At 45.5% G+C, this 16,153-nt stretch overlaps 2 protein-coding genes across 5 annotated transcripts in view; both read left to right on the forward strand.

The window, feature by feature from the left end:
- FSBP (fibrinogen silencer binding protein) overlaps positions 1-4,265 on the forward strand; it is a 36,232-nt gene extending 31,967 nt beyond the window's left edge. Inside the window, exon 2 of the mRNA XM_078687031.1 lies at positions 3,601-4,265. Coding sequence (XP_078543157.1) covers positions 3,601-4,135 — 535 coding nt within the window. The 3' untranslated portion in view covers positions 4,136-4,265. The remainder of the gene's footprint in view (positions 1-3,600) is intronic.
- Positions 1-16,153, forward strand: part of RAD54B (RAD54 homolog B) — a 608,133-nt gene that overhangs the window by 242,865 nt on the left and 349,115 nt on the right. The gene's annotated exons all lie outside the window — the stretch shown is intronic.

Raw genomic sequence — 16,153 nt, forward strand, 5'->3', positions numbered from 1 at the left:
CCTGAATCTGTAGGTTCCCCAAAGACACTAGACAAAAAAAGGCCACCATATTACTTAACCTTGCTGCATACCCAATACCACGGCATACTTTTGGCATGGCTTATGCAAAACGTTATTGTTGGCGAACCTGCTGGGCCATTTCCAATATAAAAGTAATTTCCTGAAACCAAAAATCTATATATTGTGTCAAAAAGCACACGTCACGCAGTAGCCCCTGCAACTGTTCACAGGCGTGCTCCTTGTAAAAACTCGGTCCTGTCACCAGGGTCACTGGAGTTATGTGGTGGAAGAGCACCAAATTATGTATGGACTAAATTATGCAACAAGAAAAGCCAAATTATGCGACACAGTACAGCACTTTTTTGACCATACGACTTTTTTGTGATTGGATAACATAATACTGCCTGGGCAAAGATTTTACCTTACTAGCACAAGTATACCAACCAAATACATAGATGAGCAACTGAATGACCAGTCGAGCTTTTCACAGGGCCTTCCACTGCGTGTGAACATGTTGCCACATTAGTACTCACTTTTAACCCATATAATCTACAAACATGTTTAAAAATATAAATCTGCAGATTATGCAGAGATTACAGATTATGTGGCCTTTTTAATTTTTTATGAAAATGTGCTCTTCCCCTAGGAGCGTCCCAACACCTCCCCCTCCCCCGGAAAACGCACACAAAAAAAACGCCACATAATGTATAATTTCTGCATAATCTGCTGATATACATATAAAAAAAATGCTTGCTCATAAAATGGGCCAAAAAGACCCCCTGATTCAGGCGTCCGGAAAATGTAATAAATAAGGATTTCTGTAAGAGTGGATGTTCAAGACATTGAGCCTGGCCAGAGATAAATAATCTTATTCTGTCCACCAGGAAATTATAGATACAGTTGCTTACCCTCGCACACATACAATACAGCGATCGATGTGTACATATAAAACCTGAAAACAAAGCTCCATTAGCTGGATAGTCATTCATGAAATAGACACAAGTTGTCACTGGATATCAAAATATATTGTGCTCACATGGCAGAGGCTCATTTTTTTCATGATTTCCTGGGATTTCTATGGGCTCTGGTACATTGAAATGGCGGGGGGGGGGGGGGGGGAGTACTGTGGACAATTGGTGCACCCAGTGTAGCTCCGTCCGTGGACTGTTTGAAGAGCTACAAACTTGTAGTCCCAGACTAAATGGCGTTGAATGTCTTTTGCGTTGTACTTGATAGAGAGCAAGATTGTAGGACGGATAGGCCACACCGTGTGAAGAATATTTAATTGCTTTAGATAGGGCACAACTGAATTACTGTAAGTATTAACTGTTTTTGTTACAGAGAGCAAAAAGAGTGATGTGTGCGTTGAAAATTATATCCTAACATACAGAGAAACTGCAGGAAAAAAACATGGAGTATGCCCTCCTAATCACAGCAGCACTACAAAGAATACTACAGGTTATCGGTTTCAAACTGAAACATTAATATCAAATGTATGAAGTTCAAATATGTAAAGGACGAAAGCCCTCACCCACCCAAGTGTGGCATACTTCATCTTACACCAGCACCTTTTTGGGGTGTCATTTTGGACTATGACATTGTGGAGTGTAAGCTCTGAGGTGTACAATGGTTGAAAGAGAATCCTATATGCGTAGTAGTGTGGGTGTATAATTAAACAGAAGCTGCAGAGTGGCCAAGGAATAGAGTAAAACCAGTGCTTGCTGCTCCCACGAAGCAGCAGCAGGGCGGGGAGAGGGGGAGTTTGGGTTTAAAAAATAAATAAATCATCGGTTGGCCGCTGCCGCCGTCTCTCCATCCTTTTCCTGGCTTCTTCCCTGCAAGCAGGAAGTACCTGGGTTCCCAGGCTGCCCATAGCCAATCACAACGCAGCGTTGTGATTGGTCTGATTGCTGTGGTTCAGGGCTCAGCCGGGGAATGGGAGCCTGGGCATGTTCTCCACCCAGTCTTTAATGTATCAAAACAAATACAATAAATGTTTTGTCTAGGGTCTACGTTTTCATTTGTGTTTTCTTGCACTCATGTGTGCTACAAAGGATTTAGCATTGTATAAATTGTGATTTTTATTCATTGTTTTATTTACATTTATTGTATTTGTTTTGATACATTTTAATTGACAGTGGAGAGTAAAACTCCTTTTATTAAATTTGTGTAAACACTACATTCCAGTTGTTGGATTATAATTGAATCTCTTGTAAGCCAAATACCTCAACCGTAAGTTTTTTAACTGCTAACACAAACTTGATGCCAATGATAAGAAATATTGAAAAGCTTTTTCTTTCACTTTAGACAGTATATAGCCATTGGTGTGAAGGTGTGCAGAGTGAATGGTGTGTGTGATTTACCTCCAGGGATCTTTCTCTGCTTAACTGTCTTAAGAGCCCTGTTCCCTGGAATTAGTTGGGCCACCCCTCTCTTGATTTACTTCAGACTTTGTCAACCTCATCTTGGCTCAGAGAAGTATTTCTTTCTCACCTGATACAGTCGACTATTAGTCTGCGTATGTCGACCTCCAGTGAAGTGCTTGTTTGGAACTGCATGAAGGTCTACTTTAAAAGTATTGTTCTGTGCATTTGCTGAGCTCCCTGCCAGCCTCTCGCTCTGCCCTCATTTGCCTGTGTTCTTCTGTTCCATCCAAGGATCCCTCTCTCCTTTCCTCCATCAGCCATTCCTTCGTGGCAGTTTGCTAGTGGCACAAGGGTGGGGCATATTTTTCTCTTTTTATTTTTTTGTTTACTAGAAACAAAGCTCCCTTGCATATTTCTATATCAAATGAGGGTCTGAGGGCAAAGGAGACTTTATTGTAGACCTTCCTTTCTTTGTATGTCATAGGAAATAAAGGACTATAATGAAGGCTCCCTTGTCATCTAACCTTTATTTTATATACAAACAAGAACATGACTATATTGAAGTAAGAGATCCTTTAATATCTACAGTTTTCCCTTTTTTCTGGCTTTAATTTGCTTATACTGTATGCTCTAGTGCACTAAACCCAGAACTATTGGCTTTGCCAGTGCTGGTTTCCTTTTAGTGCGTCATTTTATGTTGATCACTAGAAAATCCCTTTCACAATAGTGTCTGCTTGTCTATTACAAATGGATAATATATCAACAGATCAACAGCCTTTATTCAAAATGCGTCAATATCGTGTAGTGCCTTTAACACCAAACCCGCAACCACGGACCTTCTGTGTACTCTTTAATTTGTTGTCTGGGGTTAACATTGCATAAATCTGCACTGAGGTATCTAGTGCCCCTGTCCCTGTTTTGCATACTGTGAAAGGCTGCAGTTATCAACCCTCGCTTCAAGCGTCTCTCATGTAGGCAGTCTTTGCATTTTACATTTGGTAGTTTGTTTAATACATGAAAGTTGACATATATTTATAATTTAGGTGCAGAAGTGATATTTTATTAATTTGCAGTAAAATAATTTTTCTTGTTGTTTTGATTTAGTCCTCAATATGGCCTATTCTATTGACTAAAACATTTTGTGAATCAGTGAGGATATTATTTACATTTATGGTCTTTATTTGTAGCAGATTATTTCTCTTATAAAATAATGTATTTTTTTGTTCCATTTCAGTGGACTCTCGAAGGGTGATTCGGATGCTGGCACCAGTTCACAGCAGGATACACTAGACCATCAAGCATCTGTTTTCGCGATCTCAGTTGAAGAGGAGGAGGAAGAGGAGGATATCAAACCCCCACCATCGTTGACCTTGGAGTCCCTCACCGCTGAAGAGCTGCAAGAGACCGAGGACCAGGACTTGATGCGTGAACTAGGGCGGTCCCCTTCTCCATCGCCTTCCTCTGTTGATATGAGAATTTCATTGACTCCATCTCCGATCCCAATGAGGGCAAATTTTTTTAGACACCAACCTGGTGAACGGTTCAGGCAGGCTTGTGGGTGTGATCCACAGGCTTTGCACATGCTTAGAGAAGAGCATCATACCACACTAAAAAATCAGCGAAAAATGGGGCTTTATATCCAGGAAAAGCGTGATGGATTAAAAAGACGGCAGCATCTGGAGGAAGAGCTGTTAAAAGCAAAGATCAAGGTGGAAATGCTGAGGGCAATGCGACTCCAACGCGATCTACCAGAGTACAACAGCTTCTAGATATGTTTAATTCTGCTTCTAAAATCTAAGCTGCTTCTCCATTGAGGACTTTTGTAATGTAATTGCTCCTGTTGTAAATCATTGACTACTTCTGCTCACTTAAATAAAGATCCATGCTTTGCAAATATGATTGTCGCTTTCCTGGGAAGTTTTCTTTAACACTGTACCGAATTATATGTGCAATCCTGTTTGTTTTTTTTTGTTTTTTTAGCGTCTCGTTTGCAGAGACTCCGCTGCATGATCAGTGCACAAAGCGGGGCAATGCCTATTTTTAAATCTGGCCTAATCCTTTAAGAACCTCTACTAAAGTCCGAGAGCCAGTGTTATTAAAAGTAATGTCTTGCTTTAATCTTTTCCTTAACAATCTGCTCAGTGTTTCTTTTCGAGGCAAGTTAAGACAGTAGTAATTGGCATTGTTCACTAGAACGCAGTACCACATGCCAAATGTGTATTGCAGGAAAACTATTTAACATGTTTTGCTTTCATATGTAAATAATTTTTAATGAATGCCGTGCATATGAATAGATCGCAATAAGCTCAGTTTAAAGTGTACTTCAATATAAATACCTCCATCTTCGGGTTTGCCACTATATTAATTTGTCCACCTTTGACATAGTAGCTTTAAATATGCACATTTAGAAATATAGGATTTTATCTAACAACGTTCATCTTTATAAATGCGGTAGACATTTGAGATTTAAACTTGGATTATTTTCCTGTTGGTTTAATCTTAAAAGATAATCGTATTACAGCAAGATGCCCAGAAATCAGTTGTTTAATTCATGCCTGCTGATGTTCCCTATAGATGTTGCTTACTAAGAAGAAAAAACCTTTTATTTATAACCGTGTGAGATATGCAATTTAGTGATATATTGAAGACCTTTTTTCACCTGGGATGCTATTGATTAAAGATACCTTCTCCTGCAACCGCATTCCAGATTTGGATGCCATATGTACAGAATTTAGGGATTGTGATTTTCTAATTGCGATTCTTACCGAATCACAATTCTTAATATACGAAAACGTACACGTCTGAATTGGTGATTCCTAGTGGGTCACAAATCGACCTATTTCATGAACATTAATGAAGTAGGTTGCAGTTTGCTACCCATTAGGAACTGCAGCTATCACCGGGATGGTGGCCTGCTGGGGTCAGCAGACCACCATGTCTGATTGCTTTTTAATAAAGCATTTTTTTTTTTTTTTTAAAGACGGCAGTTCTTCTTAACGGAAAAATGAAAGGGTAGTTTAATTTTTTAAGAGCAGGCAGTGGTCCAAAGGACCACTCCTATTTAAAAAAAATTTTTTTCAACCTTCACAAAAGGGAAGGGGTCCTTTTGGGACACCGTTCTCATTTGTGAATGGTTACCACCACCCTTGAGGTGTCAGCAAAAAATGTATGTTTTGTGACTGTAATTCGGTCGCAAAACATTCATACATAGCACTGCAATTCGATATTTGGAAGGGGGCCCTAAACTCGCCCCTTTCAAATACAGAATTGCTAAACACAAATTGCGATTCAGTAACCTGTTACCAAATCGCAATGTGTGCTTTGTTCATATGAAAAATTCATTTTTGCAGTTGGAAAAGTCAGCAAAAATGCTTTTGTACACGTGGGCCTTTGTTTTACGTAGGGGACAAATTATGTGCCAAAAGGCACATAATTTATCCCGTGCGTCTTTACTGGTCAGGGCCCCATGGCTAAGTTACTCTTCATTTGGATTTGAGGAATGTCTTCTCTGTATGGCCCGAGATCAAAGCACTTTTCCACAAAGTAGTTAAAAGCTTGAGTGCAAGCACAATCCCTTTGGTCCCCAACACACCCTGACTGATTTACCAACATACCCAATTCCATAACCTCTCTACATACCCTTTCCTATACTCCTGTTGTCTTTTTACCAAGCTTAGTTCCTCTTTTTGTCAGAGAGATTGGAAAGGATTGAAAAACATGCAAGTGATCAGTAATGCATTTAATCAGTGAGATTGGAAAGGCTTGTAAACATGCAAGGGGGTATTTGCAGTAGCTGTGCAAGTGCTTATGCACAGCTACTGCAATTCCCCACTTGCATGTCTTTTATTCGGGTTGTTATCTTCTTCCTTTTAAGTTTGTTGGCTCTTGCTTATGCCACTGCTCACTGGATTGAAATGAAGCATGAAGGTCCTCTTAAAGTTTTCCAACAGCTAGGTCTGCAATCTTTGATGAAGAATTTCAGAATTCATCACATGATAGAAATTCAGAACTACTTGGTAGAGAAATACATGGTACGTATAGTTTTTCTTTGGTAAGCTCCTCACATGTGATCTCTGCAGGCTTGTATCATTCAGAAGGGCTTGCACTGATTTTTAAATGTCTATTATATTAACCATAAGCTTGAGGAGACACTAAGTGCCAACTTGACCTACCAGTGTAGTTTCTGGTTCTGCTGTTCCCTCCCTGTCAAATACTGGTGCTTCCTCTGTTATCCAGTTGGGTTCACTTAAGATACTTTCTCCACTGAATACCTGCGTATGCCCAAAGAGAACATCAATTATGGCTCTCACGACCCAAAGGCATCTCACTGTTTGTTGGTCCTTGTACTGGGATAGTTCACCATATAAGAAACGACTCACCCAAGGAGCTTCCGATCCTTCTTCGGATGTGGTAGCAAAAAGACCTGAAGATTACATAAGTTTGACTTCTCTGCCCTTCACCAATGGTGTTATATTCCTCCAGTCAGCCTCACAGTGCTAAAGCCCCTGTCGTAATTAGCCCAGTTATACCATTGTAATAATTCCTCATTCAATATTACTGTTAGCACAGATATCTATATCTCTGAGGGTAGAATTGCAGTAAGATTACAAACTCTACCATATTGGTGTCCTACAGAATGGTGAATGAGTTGCAGAAAGCGGCATTTGATTCCTGGATACCCAGCCTTTTTGTGGGGACACATTTCAGTTGGTTTGACCTGGTGGATTTGCCCTCGCTATTACCTGTAGCAGTGTTGCAGCAGTTAATACCACAGGCAGTATTACCGCATAACTTATACTGATTCAGGTCAATACTGATACTAAGAGCACGCCTGTAATGAAGGCCTTCGAGAATGGTGTTCCCTTTTGTACCAATAATATGTCCAATATATGTAAAACTAACATATGTCCACAAATGTCTTAGCCATGACAAATTTTGAAGATATTCACAGAGAATACAATCTGTACACAATAAATATAAATGGGAATATTTGACGTAGATGGTGGTTAACCTAAAAAATCTGGCGGTGGATGTTCATTTAGGTCTGGCTTCACTTTTAGACCGCTTCATTACTTGGTGACCTCATTTCATCAGTAATCCAAAAACGTACAAAACGAAATGCAGAGTGAGAGGCATTTGGGTCAGCTGGCTTCAACCATTGGCTTTTATGTGTTTGTCATGGTTTGCGATTTATCGATGGGTTTAGGCTCCATTCCAAGGAATTTTGATGATGGTAACTTTTTTACCATTTTTGTTTCGGATGTGTTTTGGTGATAGGGCTTAAAGTAGTCCTTAGTCTACAGCTACGACATGATATGTAACTTGTAACTCAAAGACAATAAACGTCCTCTCATGTATTTTAATCTGCCAATTCTGATTTATGGGTTTTTGTTTAGGACTCATTTGATTTTTAAACTAATTAGCTTATCATAAATAACCATTGTCATTCACCAATAGCCCCTGCACTTTCAATGGATGCTCTTGGTTCTCATGAAAGCATGTTGGACTCACTGCTTTATATATATAAAAAAAAAAGAAAAATGGAAAGACTAATGTGCACAGAGATTTTCTTAAAGCTGGAACAAAAGTACTGGCCCTCTGTCAAGCATACCTTATTTGCAATTGTTTAGTGAAGGACTTATTTTTACCACTTGCAATGCAAACCATCTCCTGACTCCTTTGCATAACCCACTTCTTGCCTCCTTCTTTGAGAGTATAGCATAACTTGGCTAAAGTACTCCGTTCATTAATAATTATTACTCCCAGCTTCCATGCTTTCAAAGCCCAAGATGTTGCTTCATTGGAGGATTTTCGTTCAAGGACAGCAGAGGGCAACCTACACCAGGTATCCCAACTATTGCCAAATATTTCCCCTAACAAAAAGCCAGGCCTATTTACTATGCCAGTGCATGCTTCCAATTGGTGCCCTTGGCTGAAGTTCAAGTTGAGAGCCTGGCACCAATTCCCCCCTGAAGTTCTAATGCCTGGGGTCTTTAGACTCGCATATCTGAAAGGATAGTTTGTCAGTGACACAAATGGTCGACAAAGGGAACTAAGTATCTGTTCACACTACAAAAATATTATACCTTTTATCACCAACGACCGGGACCCCGAGCACTAATCTAGGGAATCCCTTAACTGCACCACAGCTCCAAAAAGCCTTGAAATTGAAAAGCAGAACATTGAGGTAGATGGTTTTAGTAAATTAATGAAGGTCTGTGGTGACTAATCCCTTTATCAAAATTTGGTGCAGAAACGTGTGTCGAGGGGCTGAGAGAAATCCAAACAAATGTGGAGCCTGGGTCACTGTGTCAATAGTTCTGGAAACACTAAGTCTTCCAGTGACTGGTTCCATCTTCAAACAGCTTAATCACATGTGCTCATGTGAACAACTGACCCAATCCAACTACGACTTCATACCAATGCAAGACTTTGACAAAATATAAGCCCTAGCCGTCAGCCTAGGCAGCTCACCTGCAGCTCTCTCTCTAAGGCAACATTGACTGGTACCTTACTGTCCTTTAAAAAAACAAAAAATGTATCAACCACTGAGCAGCGAGGCGTTTGAAGGAACCTAGCCACTGGATGGAATGGTCACTGGAGCGCTTCTCGTCCCCAATGATTTCCCTTGATAATAAAGCACATGGATTCGACCACACGAACATCCTTCGAGTGAGAGGTGCCCATTTACTCTTGTCACAAATATACCTCAACTCTGTCTCTTCCTGACAGGCATATTTTTAAATTACTGCCACCAGACCCAGTATCTTCTTAAGAAAACAGTTTTCCTAAATCTTTAGTTTCTGTGAGTTAATGTAGCCCCAAATACCTGTTCGGCAAGTTGCAACTCTTACAGTCTTAGCCTTGGAACCTTTAACAAAAACAGGATGTGGATGTGCATGGCACCCTGCCCACTTTGAAAGAATGGATCCTCCCCTTTGACCACACATTTTACTAATCTGACTTCTCAAGAGAGGGAGCAATCCAGTTTGGTGTCAAATTGTACCCGTAAAAAGGCTATTTTTACAATTTTTGATGTAATTAATTGCTAACTTTGTTAACATGAAGCGAGTAAGCGAGCGCTGGGACAAAGCGGAAGAACCAGCGAAAGATGAGGCAAGTGGGAAGGACATGTGGATGTACCGGCACGAAACCAGCAAGAGACGTGAAGAGCCTTGTCTTATGGAAAAGGGCAGTGCTTTAAATGGACCGGTACTCACAGGTACAGAGTACCGGCACTTCTTATTTTTATCAGTGTCAGTACCAGCACTACTTTTCTGCCAAGGAGAGTAATGACACTCATGAAAGGTAGGCTCATGGACTGCTAGTGCTGGTGAGCACTAGGCTGTCAGCGTTGGAACCTATTTCTGACAGCCAAGGCACTTCTGTAGTCCTGCGCTGAGCCGCTGCTGAATTATACAGCATGGGCTCATATGCTTGATGCCCCTGTGTTCACCATCACACCCTGCTTAACAGTGGAGGGCCCATTTAGGCCCTGTGCTGTTAATCACATTCACGCTATTGTGTGAATTGTGCAAACACAGGTATGGTGGCAGCACGACAGCGGCAATTAAGATAGCCATAGGAGTGTTTGCTCATGTCTGTGTGCTTGCCTGCTTGTGTGTGCCTGCTCTTGAGTGAGAGAATGAGGGAGAGTATCAGGACACTCTCCGGAAATATATTAAAGGGAATGTGTAAAATGCATTTGTGTACATGTCTGCTTGTTTCTTTCTGTGCGCTCGCTTGAGAATATATAGTAGTATGCCAAGCAACAATAACTAACAGTAGGTCATTAAGAAACAGCAAATATTACAAAACAAGGAAATGTTAACATATCATCCTGTTTGGCTTTAATTTTATGAAATGAGTTAACCGGTTTTGTTTACATAAACTCATTTCATATGTTTTAATATGTGCTGCAACTGGTACAGAAGCCATTAGGTACCATCGATCTTGCCCTTAGCCCCACCCCTTCCTACGCCCACCTGCCACACCTCTAGCTTATTTTAATGAGTACCTGCACTTATGTTTTCCCATTTAAAGCACTGCTTATCTGAAAGAAACAGTTAGTTATAGATTCCTTACCTTAGAATTACCCCCAGGCATCAGACTGGGTCCAGAAACTTTTTCATCAGCAGTATCCCTGTGCGTCGGTAGGTGGCGTCTGTCGACTCTGCATCCGTTGTCTGCGTCGTGGTCGCCGGGATGGCGTTCTGGAAGTAACTTAGACGCCGCCCTCAGGCGCTGGTGTCAGTTCTTTCTTTTTCCACGCCAAAAAGCGCAGATCCGGAGAGAGCAGTACCCCTAGTCACTTTTTGACTGACTTTTTGCGACACTTTTTTGGCTTATGTTTTGAGTCTACAGCGACTCCTGGTGCACAAGGGATGCCCGGTTTCAGGGCCTGTGGTTCTTGTAACCGACTGATGCCGGTGACTGATACTGCCTGGAGCGCAACCATGACACCAAGTCTTGCTCCGACTGTCGAACCATGACCTTGAAGTCTTTACGGGAGCGGTCCCGAAAGCTCCTCGTGGCCCGGCAGTCGCCTCCGCGTTGTTGGAGTTCCCGGTCATGTGGGAGGTCAAAGGACCGATCGCGGAGCCATCATCACTCCTCTTCTAAGTCAGTTAAGTGGAAGCACAAGAAGTCAAAGAAGCATCGTCGCTCTTCGACTTCCCCTCATCTGTAGGGCGATGCGACAAAGGGTGCGGGTGGTGCCCCTCACGCATCCCCACGTTGGAGCCTTCAGGGTCGACTCCGGCCTTCCCAGGACCGGCAGCGACCCCCTGCCCAGCTTCGTCAGTTCTATGAAGCGATGCATGCCATCTTTGGGCAGCCCGAGTCCGCCGGTACGCCTTCGGGCCCTGCGGGCTTGGCTGGAGGCCTTTGACACTGGAGGCTCCAGCCTCTGCACCGCAGGGCCTCCTTGGATCCAGGCCTGGATCCGGATCGGCGCCTGTCCTCCTTATTACACCTCCACCGGCGCCGATTCCACTGGCACCACGTCCGCAGCAGACGCCGGCTGGACTTCCATTCGACGTCGTCCCAGGCTTCCACCCTGAGGTGGACAAGGAGCCAGACCGACGCCGGTGGAGGGTGAGTAAGACTGGGAAGGGTCTGGTGACCCTTTAACTGACCAGTTAGAATACGACTAGGACTGGAGAGGGGAACTGGGGGATGCCAGTGGTCTGGACACCTCGCCAGACCTTGGCATGTTGTCTCCTCCTACCGTGCCTACAGAGGAGGAAGCGTCTTACACAGTGGTGTTGCGTAGGGCGGCCAAGGCCCTAAACCTACTATGGCAGTCAGGACTAACCTCCTGACAGAGGTGCTTCAGCCGGCAGCAAGCTCTTTGGAGCCCCTGCTGCTGTTTAATGACGCCTTTTCAGACATCCTTTTGGGCACCTGGTCCAGGCGCAACACAGGGGCTCCTGTGGATAGGATGGTTGTCTGACGCCACTGCCCGGCCCTGGGTGACCCCACTTTCCTCTCCCAACATCCCTCCCCCGAGAGCTTGGTGGTCCAAGACTCAACATCCCAGAGCGCATTCCCTAACGCACCACCGGACAGGGAATCCAAGAAGCTGGATCAGCTTGGGAAGACTTTTTTTCTTCCTCCAGCTTATAGCTGCGGTCGGTAAACACTGCATGCCTGTTGGGCTTTTATTGGGATATGGTGGCGCAAGTGCTGCCTCAGTGTCCGGAGGAGGCCCGGGCCGTATTCTCCCGTGCTGTTGCCGAGAGAAGAGACGCAGCAAACGTTGCCATTCAATGTGGACTGGACACTGCCGACTCACTGGGTATGACCATTTCAACGTCCGTGGCGCTTCGCCGTCACGCCTCGTTGAGAACGACTGGCTTTTCTGGGGATGTCCAGAACACTTTGATGGACGTGCCCTTTGATGGCCGTCGCATGTAGAGTGCTTCAAGGACTCTCGGGCTACGGTCAAGTCCTTGGGCCTCTCCTCCGCCCATCCTGCACAGTCTGCCTTACGCCCCTTTCGTGGCCACGGAAGGGGTGCCGCAGAATGTTCTTTTTAGAGCCATAGGCCAGTGCAAGCTGTTCAACCTTAGCGCGGCCGGGGACGTGGGAACACCTGGCATGGTTCTGGGGGCCAGCGGGCGGGCCAGTCCACCACCGCCCCCCTGCAGCAGCCTCCAAACCCTCCTAGTCTGACCTTTCAGGCCCATGAAATGCTAGTGGGCGGCAGGATCCCCCACCATCTCCTCCACTGGAGTACCATCACGTCGGACAGGTTTTGCAGATAGTCTGAAGGGGTACTCCCTCCCCTTCGAGACTATCCCTCCAGCCATGTACCATCGCATGTCTGGGAATCACCTGGTCCATCTCCAACAGGAAGTCACGGCTCTCTTGGCCAAGGGAACCAACAAGTTTGTTCCTGCCTCAGAAGTAGGTTGTGGTTGCTATTCCCACTACTTTCTGGTGCCCAAGAAGGACAAGGGCCTGCGTCCTATCTTTGATCTCAGGGACTTCAACCGTTTCCTCCGGAAGGAAAAGTTCAAGATGTTGACCGGTGCTCAGGTCTTGTCTGCCCTCGACCCTGGGGACTGGATGGTAGCGTTGGACTTGCAGGACGGTTATTTTCACCTCCCTGTCCTGCCGGCCCACCGGAGTTACCTGCGGTTCACGGTAGGTCACAAGCACTTTCAGTTTACTGTGCTCCCCTTTAGCCTTACCAGCGCCCCTTGGTTGTTCACAAAAGTGATGGCAGTGGTCGCAGCTCATCTGCGCAGATCAGGGGTTCCAGTCTTCCCCTATCTCGACGACTGGTTGTTAAAGGAGGGCTTCCCCCAGACAGTCGTCTCCCACCTCCACACTACAGCCGAACTCCTGCATTCGCCCACACTACAGCCGACCTTCTGCATTCGCGGGGGTTCTCCATCAACGTGCCAAAGTCTCACCTGATCCCCTATCAGAAGTTCCTCTTCATTGGCGCGGTTCTGGACAAGACACAGTTTCGGGTTTATCCTCCCGAACAGAGAGTCCTGGATGTTCAGGCTATGATTCTGATCTTTCAGCCTCTATCCCAGGTTTCGATCAGGATTACCCTGTGGCTGCTGGGCCTCATGGCCTCCTGCTGGCTGATCATGCAAGGTGGCGTATGCGGGCTCATCAGTGGGACCTTAAGTTCCAGTAAGCGCAGCATCAGGGGAATCTGTCCGATTGTGTCCAGATCTCGGAGGGAACTGCACGATAATTGCAGTGGTGGCTCATGAACCAGGATTGGGTCAACGGCAGATTCCTCTCCCTTCCCCAACCAGAACATACAGTGGTGACACTCATCCCATCTGGGATGGGGCGGCCACATTGGAGAGGAGGAGAACAGAGGCCTCTGGTCCCCTGCGGAGTCAGAGTTCCCCATCAACCTTCTGGAGCTCCGGGCGATCTGTCTTGCACTTAAAGCATTCCTTCCCTCTGTCTGGAGCGATCTGTCTTGCATTAAAAGCATTCCTTCCCTCTGTCTGGGGAAATTAAATGAAATTAAATGAAGAGTCTTGTAAACGCGCGACTTAGCCCGAAGGCATCAAGGCGCCTAACAAAAAATCAAAAAGCGATAAAACAGTAACTACAAGTACGCCTTTGCAAACAGCCAGGTTTTTAAAGCTTTACAGAAGCGCGGGACGGAAGGCTGAGCTTTAATTTCGCATGGGAGAGTATTCCTTAGCTTAGGGGCGATTGAGGAAAAAGCCCTACCGCCCCATCTGCTCCTACCAAAGCGAGGTACCACCAGCAAATTCTTTGAGGAAGAACGTAAGAGTCTGCCCGAAGCATAGGGGCCAGCAATTTCTTGACCCCGCCTGCACCATTGCCAGAAAGTGCACTATGAGTCAGGCAGAGCACCTTAAAGGTGATCCTCGCTTCAATAGAAAGCCAATGTAAGGCCTTCCTAGCGGCTGTCGATGATGCTAATATGGGAGCGTCAAGAACAAATTTGGCGGCCGCATTTTGCGCGGTCTGAAGATGCTGTGTTAGGCCCTTATTCATGCCGATGTATAGGGCGTTACAATAATAGAGTCGCGAAGCGACAAGTGCTACCACCACTTGCTTCCGCGCCTGGGGGGACAGGTAATGTTTTATTTTCCTGAGTATTTTGATAATCCCCCAACAGGTAGTGACAGTTCTGTTTACCTGCAGGGTCATGGAGAGGGCAGGTTCAATCAGAACTCCCAGATTCCGCGCTGACTCCGTGGGGATAGGACAAGCCCCCAGCGAGGGCGGCCACCATTCAGGTGACCAGATGTTATTATTGGGACCGAACACCAGAATCTCAGTTTTTTCCCCGTTCAATTTTAAAGAATTGTAGATCATCCATTGTGACACTGCTTCCATGCAGTTCCTAAAGTTGAGCGGGGACGAGCCATCGAGGTGAGAAAGGGACACCAGAATGTGTGTCGTCTGCATACCTCCATCCCAAAAGATCTAACCAACTTGGCAAGTGGGGTCATGTAGATGTTAAACAGGGTCGGACTTAATGCCGACCCCTGAGGGACCCCACATTGCACAGGTAGGGATGGAGATAAAAAGTCTCCCAGCTTAACCCTCTGAACCCTCTGGTCGAGAAAGGCCAACAGACTCAAGGCCGCCCCTTCCACCCCTATCTCCCTCAGGCGAGATGTTAGCACCGAGGGGGACAGGGTATCAAAGGCGGCCGTGAGGTCTAGAAGCACCAGGATGGTGGAATGACCCCGGTCTACCTCCAAACGGATGTTATTCAATACGACCAAGAGGGCTGACTCGGTACTATGGTGTTTCCTGAAGCCATGCTGGGATTGGTCCAGGAGATCTGAGGAGTCAAGGAAAGCCGCCAGATGTTGATTAAGAAGAGTAGTGCAGGTGTTCACTGACAACACCACCGCCACGTGGTACTGCTACAAACTAGGTGGGGTGGGGTCGTGGACCCTATGTCAAGAGGCCCTCCGTCTCTGGACAAGGTTGGAACATCAGGACATATCCCTGGGGGTTAAATACCTGGTAGGTTCACTGAAAGCCAGGGCGGACAAGCTCAGCCGCAGGTGCATGATGGATAACGAGTGGCGTCTTCACTCGGCGGTGTTGCAAGGTCTCTTTCAACAGTGGGGCGAGCCTTGGTTAGATCTATTTGCCACCGAAGAGAATCCGTAATGTCAGCAATTTTGCGCATTTAAATTTTCAAGGCGGCATACGCAAGGCGACGCTTTTCGTTGCAAGTGGAGTTGAGGTCTTCTATACGCCTTTCCACCTATACCACTTCTGCCCAGAGTGCTGAAGAAGAACAAGCGCACCCGGGCCAAAGTAATTCTTTTGGCTCTGGACTGGGCACGAAGAGTCTGGTATCCCGAGCTGCTCAACATGGCCATCGATCCCCGATCTGACTGCCTCTTTGGGAGGATCTTCTGTCACAGCAGCAGGGAGCCACCACCTCCTTGCGTGGAGATTGAGCGGCGACAGTTGACGTCATTTGACTTGCCTCCCGAAATCTGGGATGTAATCTTGGCAGCCATGCGTCCCTCCACTAAGAGGGCATACGCCTGCAGATGGAATACATTTGTGGCATGGTGCACAGCAAAGGCGGTGGATCCCCTTTCTGCCCCTCTTTCTGAGGTTCTCTTGTTCCTCCTGTCTTTGGCCCAGGAGGGCTCTGCTTTGGGCACTCTTAAGGGCTACCTCTCGGCCATTTTAGCCTTTCTCAGGCTTCCTGATCAGCCTTCTATTTTCAAGTCACCTGTTGTAAATAGATTTCTTAAGGGCATTACTCATCTTTTTCCTCCTGTTCCATTCGTAATGCC

The sequence above is a fragment of the Lissotriton helveticus genome, chromosome 4_1 (assembly GCF_964261635.1).
Source record: "Lissotriton helveticus chromosome 4_1, aLisHel1.1, whole genome shotgun sequence".
Lineage (NCBI taxonomy): Eukaryota > Metazoa > Chordata > Amphibia > Caudata > Salamandridae > Lissotriton > Lissotriton helveticus.